At 47.4% G+C, this 20,221-nt stretch overlaps 1 protein-coding gene across 3 annotated transcripts in view; it reads right to left on the bottom strand.

Moving 5' to 3' along the window:
• TRIO (trio Rho guanine nucleotide exchange factor) overlaps positions 1-20,221 on the bottom strand; it is a 230,724-nt gene that overhangs the window by 136,703 nt on the left and 73,800 nt on the right. For all 3 annotated transcript variants that reach the window (XM_021077143.1, XM_021077142.1, XM_021077141.1), the window contains exons 10-12: positions 18,631-18,822; positions 2,847-3,016; positions 1,683-1,857 (exon numbers count right to left, since the gene is read on the bottom strand). In XM_021077143.1, coding sequence (XP_020932802.1) covers positions 1,683-1,857; positions 2,847-3,016; positions 18,631-18,822 — 537 coding nt within the window. The remainder of the gene's footprint in view (positions 1-1,682; positions 1,858-2,846; positions 3,017-18,630; positions 18,823-20,221) is intronic.

Genomic DNA, 20,221 nt, shown 5'->3' with positions numbered 1-20,221 from the left:
GTTCTTGATTTACAATTTAAAGCATTGGTTTTATGAAAGAAGAAATACAATCAAAACCTTTTTTTCCTCACTGCAATAGCATTAGTACAAGTAAGGATTTTTTTTTTTTTTTTCTTTCAAAATGTCCTGGAAGGAAAACTTCAAAAAAGGAAATATGGAAGTTCTTGGGACAGGGGTTGAACTGGAGCTACAGCTACTGGCTTACACCACCGCCAAAGCAATGTGGGATCCCAGACCCACTGAGCAAGGCCAGGGATCAAACCTGTATCCTTATAGATATTAGTCAGATTCGTTTCTGCTGCGCCACAACGGGAACTCCTACTTTGTGCTTCTTAATTGAAACCACTCAATAAGCAGCCAAGTTAAGGGAGGGAATTGCTCTGAAGTAGAGGTGAGAGAGGGAGGCAGCCTCGCTGGCTCTCCTTTTGGTTTGGCACTGCACCTCGACCCTTACCGCCCCCCAGGCCGTGGCAGGGCCACCGCGAGCTGAGACCAGCATGCATCTTCTCTACCTGCTTCCACATGGATGGGAAGGTCAAGACCAGAGCCTTTGAGCAGGCTTTCCCAGGCAATGTACACGAGGTTTAACCTGTTTCTTATCATCAACTGGTGATGACGGTGACACAGCCAAGAAGGCCTTTAAGGAAAATGCTGATGAAGTTTGAACAAGCAGCCCACCAAAGGTCCCTGTGAAAGGCCCACACACCAAACTGCAGCTAAAGAGCTGGGACGAGAGACTAGCACCCAGGCCAACTTCAGGCAGAGGGCTGTCCGCAGCTGACAAAGCCCTGCCCGTCTCTGCCTCTGGTGGCACCTGAGGCCCTGGTCCAAACATGGGACAAGTGACAGATATGGAGATGGGACGCTCTACAGATTCTGGCCAGCAGGCATGGGCCACCTGGGCGGCCCAGAGTTAACCTGGACAGGCAGCAGGTCCCTGCCAGCAGTTGCATGAAGCCCGTGGGCTCCAGGAAGCCGCCCTCACCCAGGGAGCTGTGGGGGGTTTTTTAATGTCATCCAGTCATACTTACTTCTGCTTGTACTTCATCAAGTTCAAACAAAAAAGATCTCTCCTGGCAGAGAATTAAAAACCACCCTCTTTTTGTTGAAGAAAAAGAAAAGAAACCTGTCCTTCTTTCTCCTAATCACATAGAGGGTGCAGAAGTTGATTTTTATGTAAGAATTACAGATTTTCTGAGAACACGTCTGTGGGGGACTGGATTTCCTGGGACCTAAAACATTGTTACCACAGGCTCAGGGAACTCTTACTCTTGGAGGGGGAGAAGAGGAGGAAGGAAAGGAAGGAAGGAAGGACTGAGCATCGCTGCCCTGAGCCTGTGCCTTTGCCTTTGCTTCCAGGACACAGGCAGTGCTGTACAGGGTCCAATCGAGGACACACATGCCAAGGTGACAAGGTGACGTGTGTGCAGAGCCCTGCCTGGACTCTACTCTCAGAGCTTGCCTGCTCTGCTATCCCGCTGTGCATGCAGTGTCTGCCTCCCCCAGTTTCAAAGACAGAGCCCGGAGCCGAGGCCCCAGCTCCCAGGGCCGAACCACTCTTCCTTTCCCTTCCTCTCCTCTTGCAGAGCCTGGGGGCAGGGGCGAGGGTGGAGGACTGGCCAGGGTGAGAGCTGCAGGAGGGCACACTGGGAGTGGCGGGCAGGGAGCTGCCGGTCACTCACATCGATGGCATCCCTCTCAAAGATGCGCAGCTGCAGGAAGAGCTCGAGCTTGATCTTGCGCTCCTGGAAGAGCTCCTCCATCTGGGCCTGGGCCTCGTCCAGCTGCTGCAGCACCGTCTCGATGTGGCTAATGGAGCTGTTGTGCGGGGTCTTGTTACTGGAGATGGCTGAGTCCCTGCGAAGGAGCAGAGGGGGACACGCAGAAATTGGATGGGAACGTGTCACGGTCAGAGGTCAGACCCAGCAGCTGGGGCTTCGGGGGAAGAAGCCGGCAGGAAGCGGGACTGCTGGCCTCGGAGATGCAGTCAGCTGCCCCTCCCGCCAAAGGCTTCCTCCTCCCAGCCGAGGACACGCAGAGAATTCCGCCCACTCTCTCAGGTCCTCTTAGAAGAAGGCTCCCGGTCACACAAGTCATTTCATCAAGTTTTCACCTTTGGCCATTTTCCTTAAGTAGAGAACAGATGACAGCTATTTACTACAAACAGTGGAGCACTGTCGGCTGTGAGGGGTTAAACTTTAGTGCAGCCAAGTGAGTCTTAATCGAGGCACTTCCCCTGCCTGCCTGCGCAGCAAGCATCGTAGACTGTCAGAGACAGTCTGATTAGCTGTCCTGAGTGATCTGGTGGGCGGCGGGGGGACATCCATGCGTACGCTCTCTGTGGTTCCCAGTGATGCCTCCTGCCCTGAGCACCTGAGGGGCCGAGAGGTGTCCCCGAGACTGGACAGAGCCTGGACTCCGAGAGAAGGGATGCCCGCCGCACTCCAGAAAAGCAGGCTGCTCAGCACCTGGAGGAAGAGGTCCTGGGAGGTTTAAATTCCTCTGCTGTGTAAAGAAGGTCCCATCATTACTAGGCGGGTGTTAGGAGGAAATTTTAATAAGAACTGAATCCCGGGAAGGTTTACTAGTCAATGCTGTAATGAAAAAATTGCAGGGTGAAAACAACTGGGAGGGAGAAAAATCGAAGAGAGATGCTAGTCTCCTTCGTGTGGGTGGATGGTATTCGTTCTCGAACTGCCTGGACAGAGAATTGAAGCTACGTGTTCAAAAGGTGGCGAAGGGAGTCCCTGGCAGGTCTCAGAGTGCTGGTGTGGGGAGGGGAGGAGGGGGAGAGGCAGGAACACGGGGACAGGGACAGGGGCGGGTCAGGACGGGGTGCGGCCCACCTGAGCTGCTGGATGAGGTCCTCCCCTTCCTTGATCACGTTGACGGTCACCTGCAGGGTAGTCTGCTGCTGCTGGCCGAAGCGCTTGATGAGGTCCTGCACCGCCTCCACCGACTCCGCGTACACGTCGTCCAGCAGCTCCTTCTGCAGCTCCTCCAGCCACGTCCACAGCTGCGGGGACAGCGCCGTGAGGCCGGGCCCTTCCCTGTGTCCCGCGAAGGCCCCGGGCCGGCCGGGAGGGGGCCGGCGGCGTGGCTCCAGGGAGCCGGGAGGGAGGGGGCCGGGGGCCCAGAGGCCGGCGGAACACACGGAGCAGGACGCGGAGCAGGACGCGAGGGGAAAAAACAAACAGGCAGAGCCCAAGGGGACTGTCACAAAGGAGAGAAAGGAAAGGGGAGGGGAGTGACTCTTCCCAGGCCTTCCGAGACTCACCCCAGAGCAACAGGAAAGAGAAAAGACCCTCCACCAACAGCAACATCTGCTGAACACACACAACGGGCATTTTCTGCCGCATCTTCTGACTCTTAGCAGAGGGATAGTTTTATTTTCTTTTTAGCAAGGACATTATAATACATTACTAATTATCAACCTGCTCCTCAGACACGGGGGCTTTACATCCCTCAGAAAAGGAAGCATGAAGTGTGGAAGAATGGATCTGTCACGGCGACCCGAAGGAGTGTGCACATGGCCCCGCCAGGTCCCCTCAGCAGCCCAGGCCACTGCCAACCAGCCCCCACTCAGTCTTGCCACGAGAGGTATACACACTGGAGACCCCTCAACGCCTCCACTGCCAGGACCATCAATGCTGTGTCTGCGGACATGGATCCAGAACTGCCCCAGCCTTGGGGGAACAGGGCACCCCGCTGCCTGCTCCGGGTCTCTGGGGAGTGGCTCTGTGAACTGACAAAGAGGGTTCAGCAGGACGAGCAGCCCTGGTGGCTTCGAAGTGGTTTGCAAGCAGAGAAAATGCTTCCTCGGGGATTAAGAATCACCTCCTGTGCCTCGTGAGGCCACCACAGACAGGGCCTTGGCTGTGGGGAGGGGGTCTTCCCCCCACCTGCCAGCCACAAGGGCCCTCACGGCTAACACAGCACAGGCAAACCGCACAGACTGAAGGTGTATGTTTGAGCAGTTCTGACACATGTGTACACCCATGCAGAGAGCAATGCCATGGGGACAGTGAATGGCTCTGTCATCCCGAAGTCTTCTTATAACCTGGGCAATCCCCCGCCACCCAAGGCCATCACCATCCTGTCTTCTGCCACACAGTCTGTTTACATTTTCTAAAAGAAGATTATATACATGGAATTTGTATAATTGTATGTACTCTTTCTTCCGGTCTGGCTTCTTTCAGCATAATTAACGCTGAGATTTCATCCGTACTACTGTGTTTATCTTTTTGTCACTGAGTTGTATTTCATTCTATGTTGATGCCACAATATAGCCACTCAAATGCTGGGTTGTTTCCAATTTGGAGCCATTATAAGCACAGCCACTATGCACACTGGAGTACAGGCTCGTATGCACCTGTGCTTTCCTTTCCTGGAGGTGAATATCTAGGTGTAAAGGGGCTGGATCATATGGGAGGGGTATGTTTAACTTTTTAACAAAATGGCAAACTGATTTCCATGCTGGCTCATTTCACACACACACACACACACACACCCCCCAGCGGTGTATGAGGGTTCCAATCATTCCACCTCCTCACTGATAACTCGTAAGGTGGGTCTTTTTAATTGCAGTCATTCTAAATGAGTGGTACCTCATTAAAGTGTTAATTGGCAATTCCCTAATGACTAATGATGGCACATAAAAGCTCACCTTTTAAGAGTTTGTTTGTTGTAAAATGTGTATTTAATGGAAATCAGAGTATTGCCAGATGGCTCCTGTCAGGTCGGTAAGTATTGTTAATAAGACAGGTAAAACTGAAGAATAAGGGAAGTGCTGACAAAGGACGTACTTTCAGCCAAGTTACTTGGGGTCCTAAGAGTTGATTTTACTAACAATGTTAAACCATTTGTCAACCTGTGTCCTATTATTTATCCACATAAATTTCACATCATGCAAGAATTTTAACTAAAGGAATTGTGATTTTAAAGAAAATTAACTTTTAGAGAGAGGTTGGCTCACCTCTCTGATCTTACAGATTAAGGAAAAGAGGCCCTACGTGATAAACTGCATGACACGGGCAAACCTGTTAGCAGTGCCAACCCACGGTCACCAGACTGTACTTTACAGCCACGGCTTATTCATTTTATACCTTCTGACCCTCTACACACACCCACCTCACCTCTGGCAACTACCAATCTCTTCTCTGTATCTGTGAGTTAGGTGTTTTGTTTATTTAAGTTTTTTGGTTTTTTTTCATCTTTTCAGGGCCACATCCGTAGCACATGTAAGTTCCCAGGCTAGGGGTCAAATTGGAGCTGCAGCAGCTGGCCTACTGCACAGCCACAGCAACGTGGGATCCAAGCCACATCTTCGACCTACACAGCTCATGGCAACACCGGATCCTTAACCCACTGAGTAAGGCGAGGGATTGAACCCAAATCCCCATGGATACCAGTCGGATTCGTTTCTGCTGAGCCACAATGGGAACTCCTGTTTAGGTTTTTTGATTCCACATATCAGTGAGTTCCTGTGGTATCTGTCTTTCTCATTCTGACTTATCTCACTTATTAGCATAATGCCCTAAGATCCATCCATGCTGTACTGAATATTTGAAGGCTGAGAGAGTAGATGTTAGAAGTTTCATCGTTAGCAAAAAAATTTGTAACCACTTGTAATGATGGATGTTAATTAGACTTATCGTGCTGATTATTTCACGATCTATACAGATACTGAATCATTATGCTCTACACCTAAAACTAATAAATGTCAATTGTATCTCAATAAAAGAAGTGTTTTTAGCCACAAATAATGAAAACAAAACACGTTTCTCATAATGCAAAACACTTTTCTCACTTTTCTCCTAACAAGTAAGAGTGTGGGATCTGAAGCCAGATTGCCTGAGTTCAAATCCTGACTTAACATCTCCTAGGGTGTGACTTTGCGGCAATTTCCTTACCTGTCAGTGTTTTCATCTATAAAATGGGTATGGCAATAATGTCTACCTCAGAGAGTTACTGTGAAGATTAAACAAGATGATACACATGAAGTGAAGAAATTAAGTATATGTTAGCCACTATTCCAGTTTTGTTCCTATAAGAAAAATTCTGATTAAAAAAATCACAGCATTTTAAAAGTGTTCTTTCTCTGGAAAAGAACACTTTCAAAATATGTCCAAGTTCCTACCAATTGCTCAAAATATGTCCCTTAGTCTGGTAAACTTAACACCATCCCATATTTAAACCTTCCTACAACTAAAAATAGTGCAGTATGAGGAAAAGATGCTGGAATTGGTCCAGATTCTACAGAACTCTCTTCCCCTTGCTTGCAGGGGAAGTGCCAGGAGTATCTGTGGGTCAAACCCTTTCCTTACCTCCTGGTAAGTTCTGAAAGCCCTAGCTTATTCCCTTAACACCCTGGACACTTCAGCACACATCCATGCTGGTGGGTGAAACATGGCCAGCTGAGGGACCAGCAAAGGGCTGAGCTATGGAGTCCACAGGGGTCGATCCCGGGATCACGCAATTGAAAAGGGAAAAATGACAGGTGGGAAGGAACAAGGCTACATTTACATTCAAAGTTAAAATGCCCATAGTGCCTTTGCCCCTTTAGATTATTCTCATTCAACTTGGAGGGAAAAAGTCTCAGAGAAAGGTCATTTCTAATGCCGACTGATGATGAACTGAAACATGTCATGATACAGTATGATTCAGGCAAAGTCTATTTTTAGGCTTTTAAAGTGGTACATATGATGCCTAAAAGAACTTCTGAATAAAGGAATGAGAAAAAGTCTTTAGAATGCCTGTGAAATTTTCACTATAGACTTCCTAAGGGTGAAAAAAAAAAAAAACTATGCTTCTGTGCATACTGTTATGTTTTACAAGAAAGCCAAAAATCTTTGCCTGACAGGCGAGAGGACTTGCATTCTATCCACATTCTCAGCAGTGCGGATCGGCTTCTAGGCAATGCTGCCCCCTGGAGGCCATCCGGGTAGTGGCCAAAAGCACACCACAGAGGAGAACTGGAACACAGCCCAGACTAGGGTGCAAGTGTGCACAGACTTGGGTCACTGTCCAGCATCCACAGAAGAGGCTGGCTTAGGAGGACACATGGGATTCTGGGGAGAAAAGTCCTATGATAAAGGTGTGGGAGAGCCTGGTCGTGGATCCAGCACCAGGCTAGGTCTGACCCAGGTGGAGCTCCACCCTAGCCCCTTCCCCACACCTGGGTACTGGGTGAAGCCTAAAGAGGGAACTGCAGCTCTGAGGGGAGAAAGCCCCTGAAAAGCCCTTTCCTCACTAGAGAGAGCTCCAAGAGGAACTCACTGGGGTAGGGGCGTCCTGGGAAAGGGATGTTTCCACCAGGTTCAGCGGGTGGTGGGATCGAAGCCCTGAGATCCAGGGGTTGCTCTAGCTGCAACCTCTCTTCCACACAGTCTGAATGCAGGATCAAGCCTCGTCCACGACAAAGTGGGAGCACAGCACACCAGGCGAGGGTCCTCATCCCCTGAGTGACCTTGGGGGAGTCCTCGGAGTGCACTGCCTTCAGTTTTCTCGAGGATGAAGCGGGGATTACCATGTATGTCTTCCCTAAGAGGCAAAGCCAGTCTGAGAATCAAGTGAAAGGACCACAGATGTGTGGGAGCACTCAGCAAACAGAAGCTGCCACCACTGGTGTCCATTTCCCTACTCTTGTTTTTGACAAAGACAATCAGGTACTGTTGGGGATGGGTGAGCCGTAAGGCCAGCATGGGAAGTATAAAAAACCAGGAGCAGAAGTAGGCGGTTTCACTGGCAACTTGCAGGCGGAATTTCAAGGGCACCTGCTGTGCATATAAAATGTGATTCCGTTTTAGGGAGAGGAAGCAGGGAGCAAAGGGGAACTCTTCCAGGCACGAAAGGCATGTTCTTCAGGCTGAAATGACCAACTGGTGCTTTGGGGCACATGCCTGTCACCTGACTAAGGAGTAAGAGTTTTTTTACTCTTGAGTGGGTGATAAAGATGCTTTAATGTGATGAAAGGAAATGTACGAGGGATGGGGGGGGCAAATCAACCTCAGAATCAAAGTGCTATTCCTCTCAAGCTCTTCAGATCTCTGAGACAGTGCCCGTCTCTGCAGCCTGCCCTCCCTCTCTCGAGCCTTCATCCCTTGCCTGCCAGCCCTGCCATCCCCACCAGCGCCAGCTCGCTCCTCTAAACTCTCCTCCCTCCCAACCTGGGGGCTGAAGCCCTGAAGGCAGCACCACACGTAGTGCAAGCAGGCGAGATGACCATCTCCCGGTCATGACCCTCCTTTTACTCTGTCACCCTGGGCCAGGAATTATCATGGACACTGTCCACGAACATGTGCAGGAATAGTCTTTGTTAGAAGCGTGCCACTGCCACCCCTGTGGCCCTACCTCTATAACCTGCCTACTTCTGATTCGAAACAGACTCAGATTTTAAAACCCACGAACGAAACGTCTGTGACCGAACTGGACTTACTCTTGCCGGGATCTTTTCAGATTCTATTTTACCACCTGACATTTCTGGAAGACCCTGGTCTAGACTCTGATAATCCTGCCCTCCACGCCAACCTGCCCACTACAGGCCTTGTGAGTGCAGAGAGAGGTCTGCAGTGGAAACGTCCCCCAGCCCCGCTGACGTCATCCACTGAGCAACACCCTCCATGGCTGGTCTCACTTACAAGGTTTTTAATGGAGCCACAATTATTTCTGCCTCAGTACCAAGTCTATGCTGGCTCTATGGCAATCTTACCACTTTCAAGATCGACATAAAAGTTCTGAATATGTTAGTGGAGTCAGTTCAAAAACATCTGCACAGGTTACCCCCCTATAGAAGGAGACACTGGGGATTAGAGCCATCAGCCTGTGGGGCCTCAGGTCCCTCTGGGGTGACTGATCTACCATCTCCCATCACCCGCTTCGTCAGCAAGCTGATCCGATCGTGGGCCTGGGCTGGAAATCACTTCCTTATTCCCATGCTGTGAATGAGTAATGTCTCACTATCGCAAACACTTTCTCCTGCACAGTCTGCTCAGAGACCCGTATGGGTGAATAAGGACAGCCTTGGTCTTAGGTTAACCAACATCCACAATGGATTCTTTTTCACAGCCATTCAGCCCCATTCTATCTTGAATACAAATTGATTGTCAAACGCCTGGTCAGACGCCCGCTAAGTCCACTGTGCCACATACTCTTCATCAAATCAGTAACTTAGTAAAGAATGAGCTAAAGTTCCCATGGTAATTTGCTCCTTTCCTTCCTGGAGGTTATAGACTGTCTTTTCTAGAACTCTGCTTAGGACTGACCTCAACCTGAGTAATAGGTGAAATCTATCTTCTTAAAAATGCTCAAGTGCATTTTTGGCCTTTGGGTCATCTCTTCCTTTTCCACAGCTCCTTAGAGATCAATAACCAAATTTGGTGATCTGATTATCAAGTTCTTTCACTACCCAGGGATCTAATTTGTCTTGGAATAGAGGCTTGAACTCAATTAGAAGAAATACGTTTATTCTTATAAAACCTTCATCCATTTCGGTCATTAACTTGTATTCATCAACATCATCAGTCCCAAGCAGAAGGCCCTTCCTTGATCTTGTGGTTCTGAGTTTTGCGCTTTAAAAAAAAAAACCAGACAACAAAACCAAAGAAGCCTTTACAGCCTCTACAGGCCCAGCTTACCTAGAGCTTTCAAGCTTTCTGACAAAACAATGCTGGTGATCAGCCTTTCTACCACCTATTCAACCAGAACGACAACAGTCAGTAACAAAACAGTACATGACGGAGATACACATACAGTTTAATTCTCTTAATTAGCCAAAGCTTTATCACATTTAGTTTATGAAGCTAACAAAATAAGAAATTAAGAATATTGGAGTTCCCGTCATGGCATAGCAGAAACGAATCCGACTAGGAACCATGAGGTTGCGGGTTCGAGCCCTGGCCTCACTCAGTGGGTTAAGGATCCAGCATTGCCATGAGCTGTGGTGTAGGTCGCAGACTTGGCTCAGATCTGGTGTTGCTATGGCTGTGATATAGGCCAGCGGCTACAGCTCCGATTAGACTCCTAGCCTGGGAACCTCCATATGCTGCAGATGCAGCCCTAAAAAGACCAAAAGAAAAGAAAAGAGAAAGAAAGAAATTGGGAAGATTAAAAATGCTCTCTTAAAAGAAGTCAAACAAGTAAACATGATGACACATACATCCATTTTCAGCTGGGCATTTTAAGACCTATAATGTCATGTTTCCTGAGCTTCTGTAGAAGTGCCTCACTTCTTGGTTACCTTAATTGAGGCTAATTTACAAACAATTAATTTTTTTTGGGGGGGGGGGCACACCCACAGCATATGGAGATCCTTAACCTGTTGCACCAGAAGGGAATTTCAAGATAGCATATTATTAATTCATTCACTCAATAATCTCCACTAAGGGGCCTTCTGTGTCAGATATATTAAAGTTCTCTGCACTTTTACACACTAACTTCTAATTTCTCTATTGATCTAAAATTCTTCTATACCTGAAAATATTGGGGAATAAGAAGAAACAGAAAATTCATGAATTTAAACCAGTTTTAAACCATTCTCTAGGAAGATAAAGTAATGTTTTATATGTATTAATTAAAACTAAACTGAAAAAAGGCTTTTCCTTTTAGGTAGTGACATCCCTCTTTCCCCAATGGCTAAACCCAAAGCTTTTACATATTTATTTGGTGAAAAAATAACAATTTGTTTATTTGCAGCTTCGGCTGGAAACAAAAGCAGTGAGTGATGTGAACAAAGCAATGTATGTCAACATGAATGGAGCCACGAGCAAAGGTTCCCTCTAACAGTCTCCTCTGCTCTGAGGATGGGGTCAGACACAGAGCCAGGGGCCTCACACCCAGAGAGGCTCTGAGCACTGCTATGAAGGTTGGAGTGAGGGGCTGGCTCTGATCAGACACAGAGTCGGGGGGCCTCACACCCAGAAAGGCTCTGGTTGCTGTTGTGAAGGTCGGAGTGAGGGGCTAACTCTGAGAAAGTGCAATGGAAATAGATTAAGCAGCTCTTACTGCTCAAAGATGAGTAAGGAAGGTGTCAGGATTCATACCTAGGTATTTACACCTCTCTGTCTTACACTGAAATCTGTATTCTGGTCAAGTAAGTTGCAATGCAAATGAGGAGGCAGTGCAGGCATATTCACTGGCAGCTACAATGGTGAGTGTGAAATTTCACTTGGTCCACAGCCCTCAGAGGTGTTATTCTCAACTCTGTGGTGAGAAAGCTGCGGTGGCAGTGCAGAGTGGCCTACCCCAGGGCACTCAGCCACTTCAGTAAGGGGATGTGTTACCCTGTAATATACTTAAGTATTTTAATAAAGACTATATTTTCATAGAAAGGAAAGCATAAGTGACTAGACTTATTTTTTTGGACATTTCCAACTATGAGAAGACCTCCTATTTTTAAAAATACCACATACCACAAATGATGTGAAAACATAGTTGTTAAACCAGTGGGGAGCAACTGAATGGCCAAAGTCAAATCTAACCCCCCATCTTGCAAGGACCAATGACACAATGGATGTCTGCAGGCCATTAACTTCCTCTTCCCTTCTCTGGTTTGCGGCTACCTGTTTGTGTGTGTCCATATCAGATAAATAAACTGAGGAAAACAAAACTTTAAGACCACATTTAGGGAGTTCCCACTGTGGCTGAGTGGGGTAAGGATCTGCACGGCTACGGCTGTGGCGTGGGTTGTAGCTGTGGCTTGATTTTGATCCCTGGCCCAGGAACTTCCATGTGCTTTGGGTGTGGCCGAAAAAGAGAAAAAAAGAAAGAGTGCATTTAGAGAGTTCGTCCAAGGAACTGCATATTAAAGTAAAAGTTATTGAGATTTGATCATATAAGGTAAACTTTACATCCTGAAATGTTGTGCATTTATCTTACTTAACCTTTCCCACTGACAAATACATCAAAGCAATCCTGGACTCCTGAGATGCTAAAAAGCTAAAGATCACTCATACATTTCAAGTGGGAGTGTAAAATGGTATAACCATTCCGGCAGTTTCTTTTAGAACAATAGGCATTTACCAAAGGACCAAGCAATCATACTCTTGGGCATTTATTCCAGAGCCATGAAAACTTGAGCATGTGCAAAAAAACCTGTACATGAAGGTCCCCAGCTTCTCTGGTAAGAGCCAGAACTTTAAATGGGAGTTCCTGTCACAGCGCAGCGGCAACAAATCCGACTTGGAACCAAGAGGTTGTGGGTTCGATCCCTGGCCTCGCTCAGTGGGTTAAGGATCTGGCATTGCCGTGAGCTGTGGTGTAGGTCGCAGATGCGACTTGCATCTGGCATTTCTGTGGCTCTGGTGTAAGCCAGCAGCTATAGTTCTGACTAGACCCCTAGCCTGGGGACCTCCCATATGCCGCGGGTGCAGCCCTAAAAGGACAAAAAGACAAAAAAAATACATAAATAAATATTAAAAATAAAACTAAATGGTTAGAGAACCGTGATATATCCATCCCATGATGTTCTACTCAGCTATAAAGCACTGATACAGCAATAACGGGGAATTTTGCTAAGTAGAAAAAGCAATCTCAAAAAGGTACATATTGAGTAATTCCATTTATGTAACATTTTCAAAAGCATTCAGAGATGGAGAACAACAGGTCAGTGGTTGCCAGGGATCAGAGATGGGGTGGCGGTTGGGTTTGGATACAAGGAGGCACAAGGGAGCCCAGTGGTGATGGGATGACCCTGGAAGCTCAAAGTCGTGGTGGTCACAGTAATACACACAGGATAAAACCACATGAAATTACGCCTGCGTACCCACATGTGCCTGTGTGTGTACACACACACACACACACACACACACACACACACACACACACCATGAGTGCATGCACATCTGGGGAAACCAGAAAAAACTCTGGGGAGCATGGCAAAGTCACTTTCCTGCACTGTGCTTACAAGAGCTGTGACTGCTGGGGGATGCTGGGAGAAGAGTACAGGGACCTCATTTTCTGTTTTTTCCCCAATTTTCTGTGATTATAAATATTTCAAAATAAAAAGTTTTTAAAAATGAAGCTGGGAAATGTGTTTAAAAGGTATCATACATCTATAGGAGTGAACAAACAAGCAACTTATTTTAGAGACCATGGACAGATGAGTCACCAGCAAAAGTAGCTGAGAAGGTCAAAATAAATGGCTTGAAAGTCAGGAACCAAATTTTAGAGACCTCTGCACAGGAGACACAGGGATCTGGAGGAATCCGATGCTCCAGAGGCTGGGATCACTCAGGGTTCCTCCTCTGCAGAGAGGCATGCTATTCAGAACAGACGCAGGCCTCCTATGGAAGGTCACGGCTAACGAGCAGGCCTGTACAGAGATTGCCAGTGACCACAAGATCCATAGAGGGGCAGCTGGTCTTCTCAAGGAGCAAAGCTACCTTGGTCAATTTCCCGGAATCAGTTTAACCACCAGATGCCCAACTGGTTGTCCTCTCCACAGGAAGAGTGAAAAGGATCCGGCCCTTTAGGCCATGGCTGGATGGGAGGGTGCTGGACAGGTTTTCACACTCGGTGAGGATGGCAGGAGAGGCATCTGGGAAAGCTCCACACCCCAAGGAGCAGGGCTCCCACTTTCCAGTGACCCTCCAAAGACCACAGAGCAAAGCCCCACGGCTCTGTCCCTGCTCCCCAGGGAGAGCTTGGCACAGGCCTGAGAGTAAAGAAAGAGGTCTGCCTGCTTAACCACGAGGCATGAAAATGAAGCCAGGCTGGTGTGCTGGGACCAAAAATCTCCAGGTGGTTGGGAGGCCTTTATTTCTAACTTCTGAATAAAATGAAAGGTTCCTCTTCTCCCAGGCATCACCCCAAACAACAACTCATCCCAGTTCACTGTGCTGTTTGAGAAGCAGAACCAAAAGCCTTCTTTACTTAACCCAGCAAGAATCGCAGCCCGATTCAAATGGGAGTGATCTTTCCTGGGAAACCAGGGCTTCTGGGAATCAAGGGAACAAAAACCAGCTCAGGGCCACGGAATCAATTCCAGAAATACACTCTGGCTGAGAACTCAATGTCACCACCTGGTTGCCTCATATAACCCATGCATTTCAAAGGTAATTATCAATTAACTCGAGACCTAATTTTGAGAATGGAAGTTGAAGAGTACGAATGGATGGAAATAATTATGCCTTTGCTATATTTGAAAATGGAACGATGTCCCTCTATCATTAAATCTCCAAATGACGTGCTAGAAATAGGCATCATTTGTTCCACAGGCTGAGTATCTGCTAAGTCTGGGAGGCAGGCTATGAAGATAAGTGAGGCATTGTGCCAGGCTTCAAGTAACTTAACCTCTACCAAGAGAAACAAATGTGTAAAATACCTATGAGATATACCAAAGCAGAAGGATGTTCTTCTGTTGGTCACTCATCTTTGTCTTCCCTTCCTGTGTGTTACACTTGGCTTGGGAGATACTTTGGAATGAATGAGTGAAAGAGTGAAGGAAAGTAGGAATGAACAGTGGACAATGCATTAAAAAGGAAAGGAAGACAGGTAACAAAGGCTTGATCACGGGAGAACTGCAATCAGAATCGATGTGAATAAAATGCTACAAATACTGAAGGAAAGAGAGATGAAGAGGTAGAAGACAAAATATAAGAGGGCAGTAACTCTCTTAAAATCAAATTTATGAAAGGCTGATCGACACTCCTTTTAAATACCACAATACTCCTTTAAAAACTTTAAAAAAAAAAAAAAAAGAGAGATGATCAGTCTTCAAGTCTTCTGAAAGGAGGATAAACATCTCCTGAATTCCTTTCAGAGGGGAAAAAAAAAATGAGGAAAGGTCCCAGAATACTTCCAAATCTGGGTTTAAGGTGAAATTGGGGCTGATCCTCCATCAACCACCTTCTGTATTTAACCTCAAGGTATAAAACATTGTCACCTATGTGAAAAAACAGTTGACCCTTGAATAACTCCAGGATTAAGGGCACTGGCCCTCGGCATGGTTGAAAATCTAGGTACCGTTTAAGTCAGCCCTCTGCATCCGCAGCCCCTCTGCATCCACAGATTCAACCAACTGCAGAGAGCACAGTGTTGCAGAGTTTACGACTGGAAAACATCCACGTACACGTGGACCTGCCTGGTTCAAACCCATGCTATTCAAGGGTCAACAATGTTTCCTCTTCTGTCTCTTCCCGTGTTCAAGCCCTGAATGTTCTGTGCTCTGGGGGTAAGACAGTGCGGTCCCATATCTCCACACTGAACCGCTTGGTCTGAGGTAAGACTTACAGCCACCAACCTTCCTCCAGGTGTGACCTGAAAAGAACACCTGAGCCAAGGCTGGGCAGATAACACCTTGATCTGGCACCTTGGCAAAGCTGGCTGTTCATGAGATCACCTTTGTATTACTTGCTTCTCACAGAGCCAGAAATTTACTGCAAAAAAGAGAGAGCTACGCTCCATAGAAACTGAGAGATAAAACCACTGCTGGACACCTGGGAGCGAAGAAGGCTGACCTCCCTGTTGGCAGCGCCTTTGACAGTTAACTTCTAAAAAGCTTCGTACATTTGCCTAAATGAAAAAGGGCAAGCTGCTTTTCCAATCTCCCTCTGTATAATTTTAAATTGTATGGTCTGTTTGAGAAAGATTAATTTCAATAACTTAAACTGTTCAGCAATTTTTTACTCATCTGATATGTTAAAATATTTAGTGACTTGATGAAAACACATTTAATTAGCATGACTTCCTCCTCTTTGCTCTTCTGTCATTTTTAATTTTGTTTTAAAATTTGTAATGAAATTCGTTCTAAAGGAATCTGAGTTTTCTTCCAATGGCCTGTTTCTAAATGCAATGACTGGAGACACCACTCCTTCCTGCATAAAACTCTGCGAGTCTGAGGGCATTCATGGCAAACCCTCAAGGAGAGAAGGGGAGACTGAGGAAGATTCTGGGGCTAGTCAGGGACAAATAAATCTACCGAGAAAATGCTTGGGGCTAAAAAAGGAAGTTCAAGCAGAAGGCGGGGAAGACTGAGACAGTCCGCTCTGAGTGTGGCCAGCGTCCCTAAAAGTCTGCCCTCCCAGTCCCCCGGCATCTGTGTGTCCTGCTGGGCACCCCTCCACCTGTCACCAAATCCCTCCTGGGCCAGGTCACTCTGGGGGCACACGTTTAGGAGGAACCAAATCATGGTAAACCTACCAGTTTCTCTGCTACTGTGATGGTCTTTCACATAAAAAGAGAAGAATGGATGCGCTGAAAATTCTCAAAAAGGAAAGGTGAACCACTTAACCTTTCAAACAAAATTAAGCTCTCCTTAGTTTACAAATTTCACATGTACAATTGGTTTCTACAGCGTTAAGTCGAGAAAACAAAATGCATTTTCCCTTTTCAGTGAATTTCCAAATCCAGTGAACAGATAGACTCTACAGTTTGCTACCTGGAATGTTTTCACTGTAAGAGCTTCTGCTTAAAAATGCTGTTGATGTTACAAAATCCAATGGTCTCTGAAGAACAGTTTTTGTAGAAGGCTTTCTTCCTAGTTTCCTTTAGTGCCTGCGTTTTGAGAACCGTAACAAAGGTGGAAAGGTGATGTAAGTCATAAATTCTGCTTCATGGGAAAAGCCTTTTGGGTCCTAAATGCAGCTAAATCTTCACAAATCCTGCTAAAAAATATTCCGAAGGCATGTCACACAAACATCCTATTACAAACACCTGCTTGTTCTCCAGACAACAGGCCTGCTGCCCTGCCATTGCCCTTTCCCTCAGCTCAGTGTGTCAACATTGCCAGGCAGCCAGCCCTTCCTCCCTGTTCCTCCCAGGGCCACAGCGCCCCCTGCAGCCCGAATAAGGAACGCCAGCCGCCACCTACCACGCTTCCCTCCAGAAGGTCCAGGCTGCTTTCTGTCTGTCAGAGCCCAATGAACACAATCTGCATTTTCACACATCATCTTCTCTCTCTCATTTAGGGTGTAAAAAGCATAAGAGAAAGAGAAGCCAGCATACCAATACTAATGGAAAAGAGGAGTAACACACAACTATACCAAAATGAGACAAGTGCTAGAACAGGTGCTACAAAGAAAGTTTTAGAGAGATATAGGGAGAACTGCTAACTCTGCCTGGGGAAGTGAAGGGAAGCAGTACATCCAACTGTGGACCAGACCACGTGGATGCTGTGGGATGTCAGGCTGGTGCTCCACACCCACAAAGCATCACTGATGGTTCAGAAGCAAGGGCCTGTCCTACTCAAATTTATATTCCCAGGGGCAGGGCTGCAGGAGGCTGGGAGAGAATGGACAGAGGCCAGGAGACTAGCTGCTGGTTGCGGCCTGATTGGAGCGGAGTAAAGAACTGGTGACATGTGCACCGGGCATCAGACACTGCCATGGACCAACGTCCACTTAACGTGTGTCCTTGGGAAAAACAGTTTCATTATAATCACTCTGACGTTTATTTTAGTCGTGGTGTTAGTAAAGCAGCTTTCAGTTTTAACAACCACCCAGGGCCCACCAAGCACCAGCCCCTTTGCAGAAGGGGCTCAGGGTCCCAGCAGTTTGCCGAAGATGCCTTCTAAGCTATCTTCCTGGGCTCACAAAGTTTCAGAGGTGGAAGTGGGGGTGGTACACCTGGAGGCAAACTTTCATGCTACAAACGGCCAGGTCAAGGGTTGACTGACCAAGATCCTGGACCTGGCAGTGAAGCTCTTTTCCTTTAAACAAATTCATTGGCCCCTGATCAATAAAGCCTTTAAAGAAGGCAGGCCAGGCCGAGGCCCCTCCAGTCTCACTCTTCCAGATCCTGCTTCCTAGCCTTTACCACAGCCTTCAGGAACTTAACCCCACATAACCTAAAAGGGCCCCTCACATCCAATTTATAAAGAGCTGTGAAATGGAGAATCTTTTTTCCTTAGAAATAAGAAGCAGTAAGTTGACATCCTTACTCAATTTGAAGTCCTACTGAAAACTTTAGTTTTTATTATAAAGCTTTCTATCTGAAAAGCTATATAACACCTTCTTCGACTGTAATTTTTCTAGGATTTTCACTAAGAATAACATATACATAAGGCATAATTAATACCCACCTGCTTTCCACATACCAAGTAACATGTTATTTCTTATTCTGAGGCTAGTTTATCAGCAAGAGCTTGCCTATGAGAGTAGCTTTAATATTATTAAAAGTAAGGCCATGCTGGCTTTGGTATGTTTAAGTTCAACATGTACAATGCACTTCCACGAGGATCTGAGAATAGCCACACAGCCTGATAAAAACAGAAGGTGGCTGTGACTTCAGCATGTGACAGGCTGACTGGCAGAAAGGAAGTGCCACAGCTCCAACCGCAACGTGCACGGAGCCGATTCCTGCCACATACACTGGGCGAGCCCTGTTGCTCTCCAAGGTAACGGGATCCCCTTTACCTCCTGTTCTCCCTGGTCCCCTCCGGATCCACAGCTCCCCAGCCACCCCCAGCCTCACGGTCCGTCCTGGCAGATGTCGCCTCTGCAATGGCACACATGCACCCAGGTGGTGAGGAAGCCGGCAACAAGGCCAGTTCAGCTCCCACCAGTGCAAATGGACCACGTGTCCCCGCTGGCCACCTCTGGTTCACGGTCTCACATCACAACCGTCCCCAGTCCTCCCAGGGTGTTCAAGGCCCTTCCAGCCAAGGCTCCGGCCTGGCCTCGGACGCCTCCTCACCTCTTTCACGTGGGTGTGGAAGGACACCGACATGTCCAAGAGGACCTTCCGCTGCTCCACTCGCCGTACAAAATCTTGTATCCGGTCCTCCAGCTGATGGGCAGCCTGGTAGATCTCCTCTGGGTCACACTCCCCAGTCTGAGCCAGCTGCTCTGCCGCCTCCAGTAGTTTATCCGCATTGGTGTACGTGTTCTGCACGAGAGAACATTCAGAGACACAGGAGGTGAATGAAAATCAAACTGGCCAGTCTGGGAGCCGTAACTCTCGGCAACAGTCAGTGTGTGATGCCCCCAGTTATTCCTGTAAATCAAACGGAAAGATGGGATGGGAAGAGACGATTGCAGGATTCAGGACAGCCTTTTCCATTCTTCTTCTAGGCCGCTACATGTCTGAAGTGGTGATGGGGTACCCGTGGGCAGCTGCTGGCTGGCCCGTGACTCATAAAGGGCTTTCAGCTTTTTGCTGCCACGCGGCCAGGAGACGGAACTTAGCCGCAAGTGCCTGCTTCACTTTTTCTCCCAGTTTTATGACAGAGTGGAGAGTTCCAGTTTTGTGTCTTTCAGTATGATATACTGCTTTATGATAATTCCCCAAGAGACAGTGAAAAGGTTAACGTGCAAACAAACATAAGTTGCTGTCTCTTTTCATGTGTTTCTACTTATCAGTAATTCCGTGCTTATCTCTTTTCTACTCCAGGGAATATATTTTTTTTTTAACAAAAAGGAAATGATAATGATAATGGTTATAAAGCAGCCAGAGTTCTAAAAAGTTGAGAATTAAGTGTAAATGAGTGTCTAATATACTCTGAAAATTACTTTTATTTTTATTTTTTGCTTTTTAGGGCTGCACTCACAGCATAAGGAGGTTCCCAGGCTAGGAGTTGAATCAGAGCTATAGCTGCTGGCCTATGCCACAGTCACAGCAATGCCAGATCCGAGCTGCATCTGTGACCTACACCAGAGCTCACAGCAATGTTGGGTCCTTAACCCACTGAGCGAGGCCAGGGATCGAACCCGCAACCTCATGATTCTTAATCAGATTTGTTTCCACTGCACCACAAAGGGAACTCCTGAAAATTATTCCATTTTAATTGTTGATAAATGAAAGGATGCAAATGGGTTCCTCAAATAAACAAGTATATCAGAGACCCAGCACTGCTGAAGGGAACCACCAGGGAGAGGCCTGCCGTCTGGGGATGGGGTGCGGATGGGACAGGCTGGAAGGCCCAGTTCAGGAAAGAACAGAACTCAGGTCTCCGAGAAGCCTCCCCCTGAGAAACAGGCTAAATCCATCCTCCATCTCCTTTCCCAGCAGTTCAGTCCCACGGCCAAGCAGATCAGCATCTCCTGGGTGAGGCGGTGGTGGCCAGGAGTGTGGGGAGGGTGCCCCTGCAGGGAGTTTGAACCCCAAGGGGCACAGGGCACCCCTGCAGTGGGCAGCTTCCCAGGTGGAGACTGGACTTCCAGTGGCATTAACCCCAGAAGCCATACACTAAGGATAACGAGAGGCAGGTTTCTTGGTTTGGAGAAGGGAGTCACACATACGCAGAGAGGACCACCGGAGTTAACCCTGGGCCACTGGACTCGAGTTG

The sequence above is a fragment of the Sus scrofa genome, chromosome 16 (genome assembly GCF_000003025.6).
Source record: "Sus scrofa isolate TJ Tabasco breed Duroc chromosome 16, Sscrofa11.1, whole genome shotgun sequence".
NCBI lineage: Eukaryota > Metazoa > Chordata > Mammalia > Artiodactyla > Suidae > Sus > Sus scrofa.
This window is presented reverse-complemented; position numbering and strand designations above follow the sequence as displayed.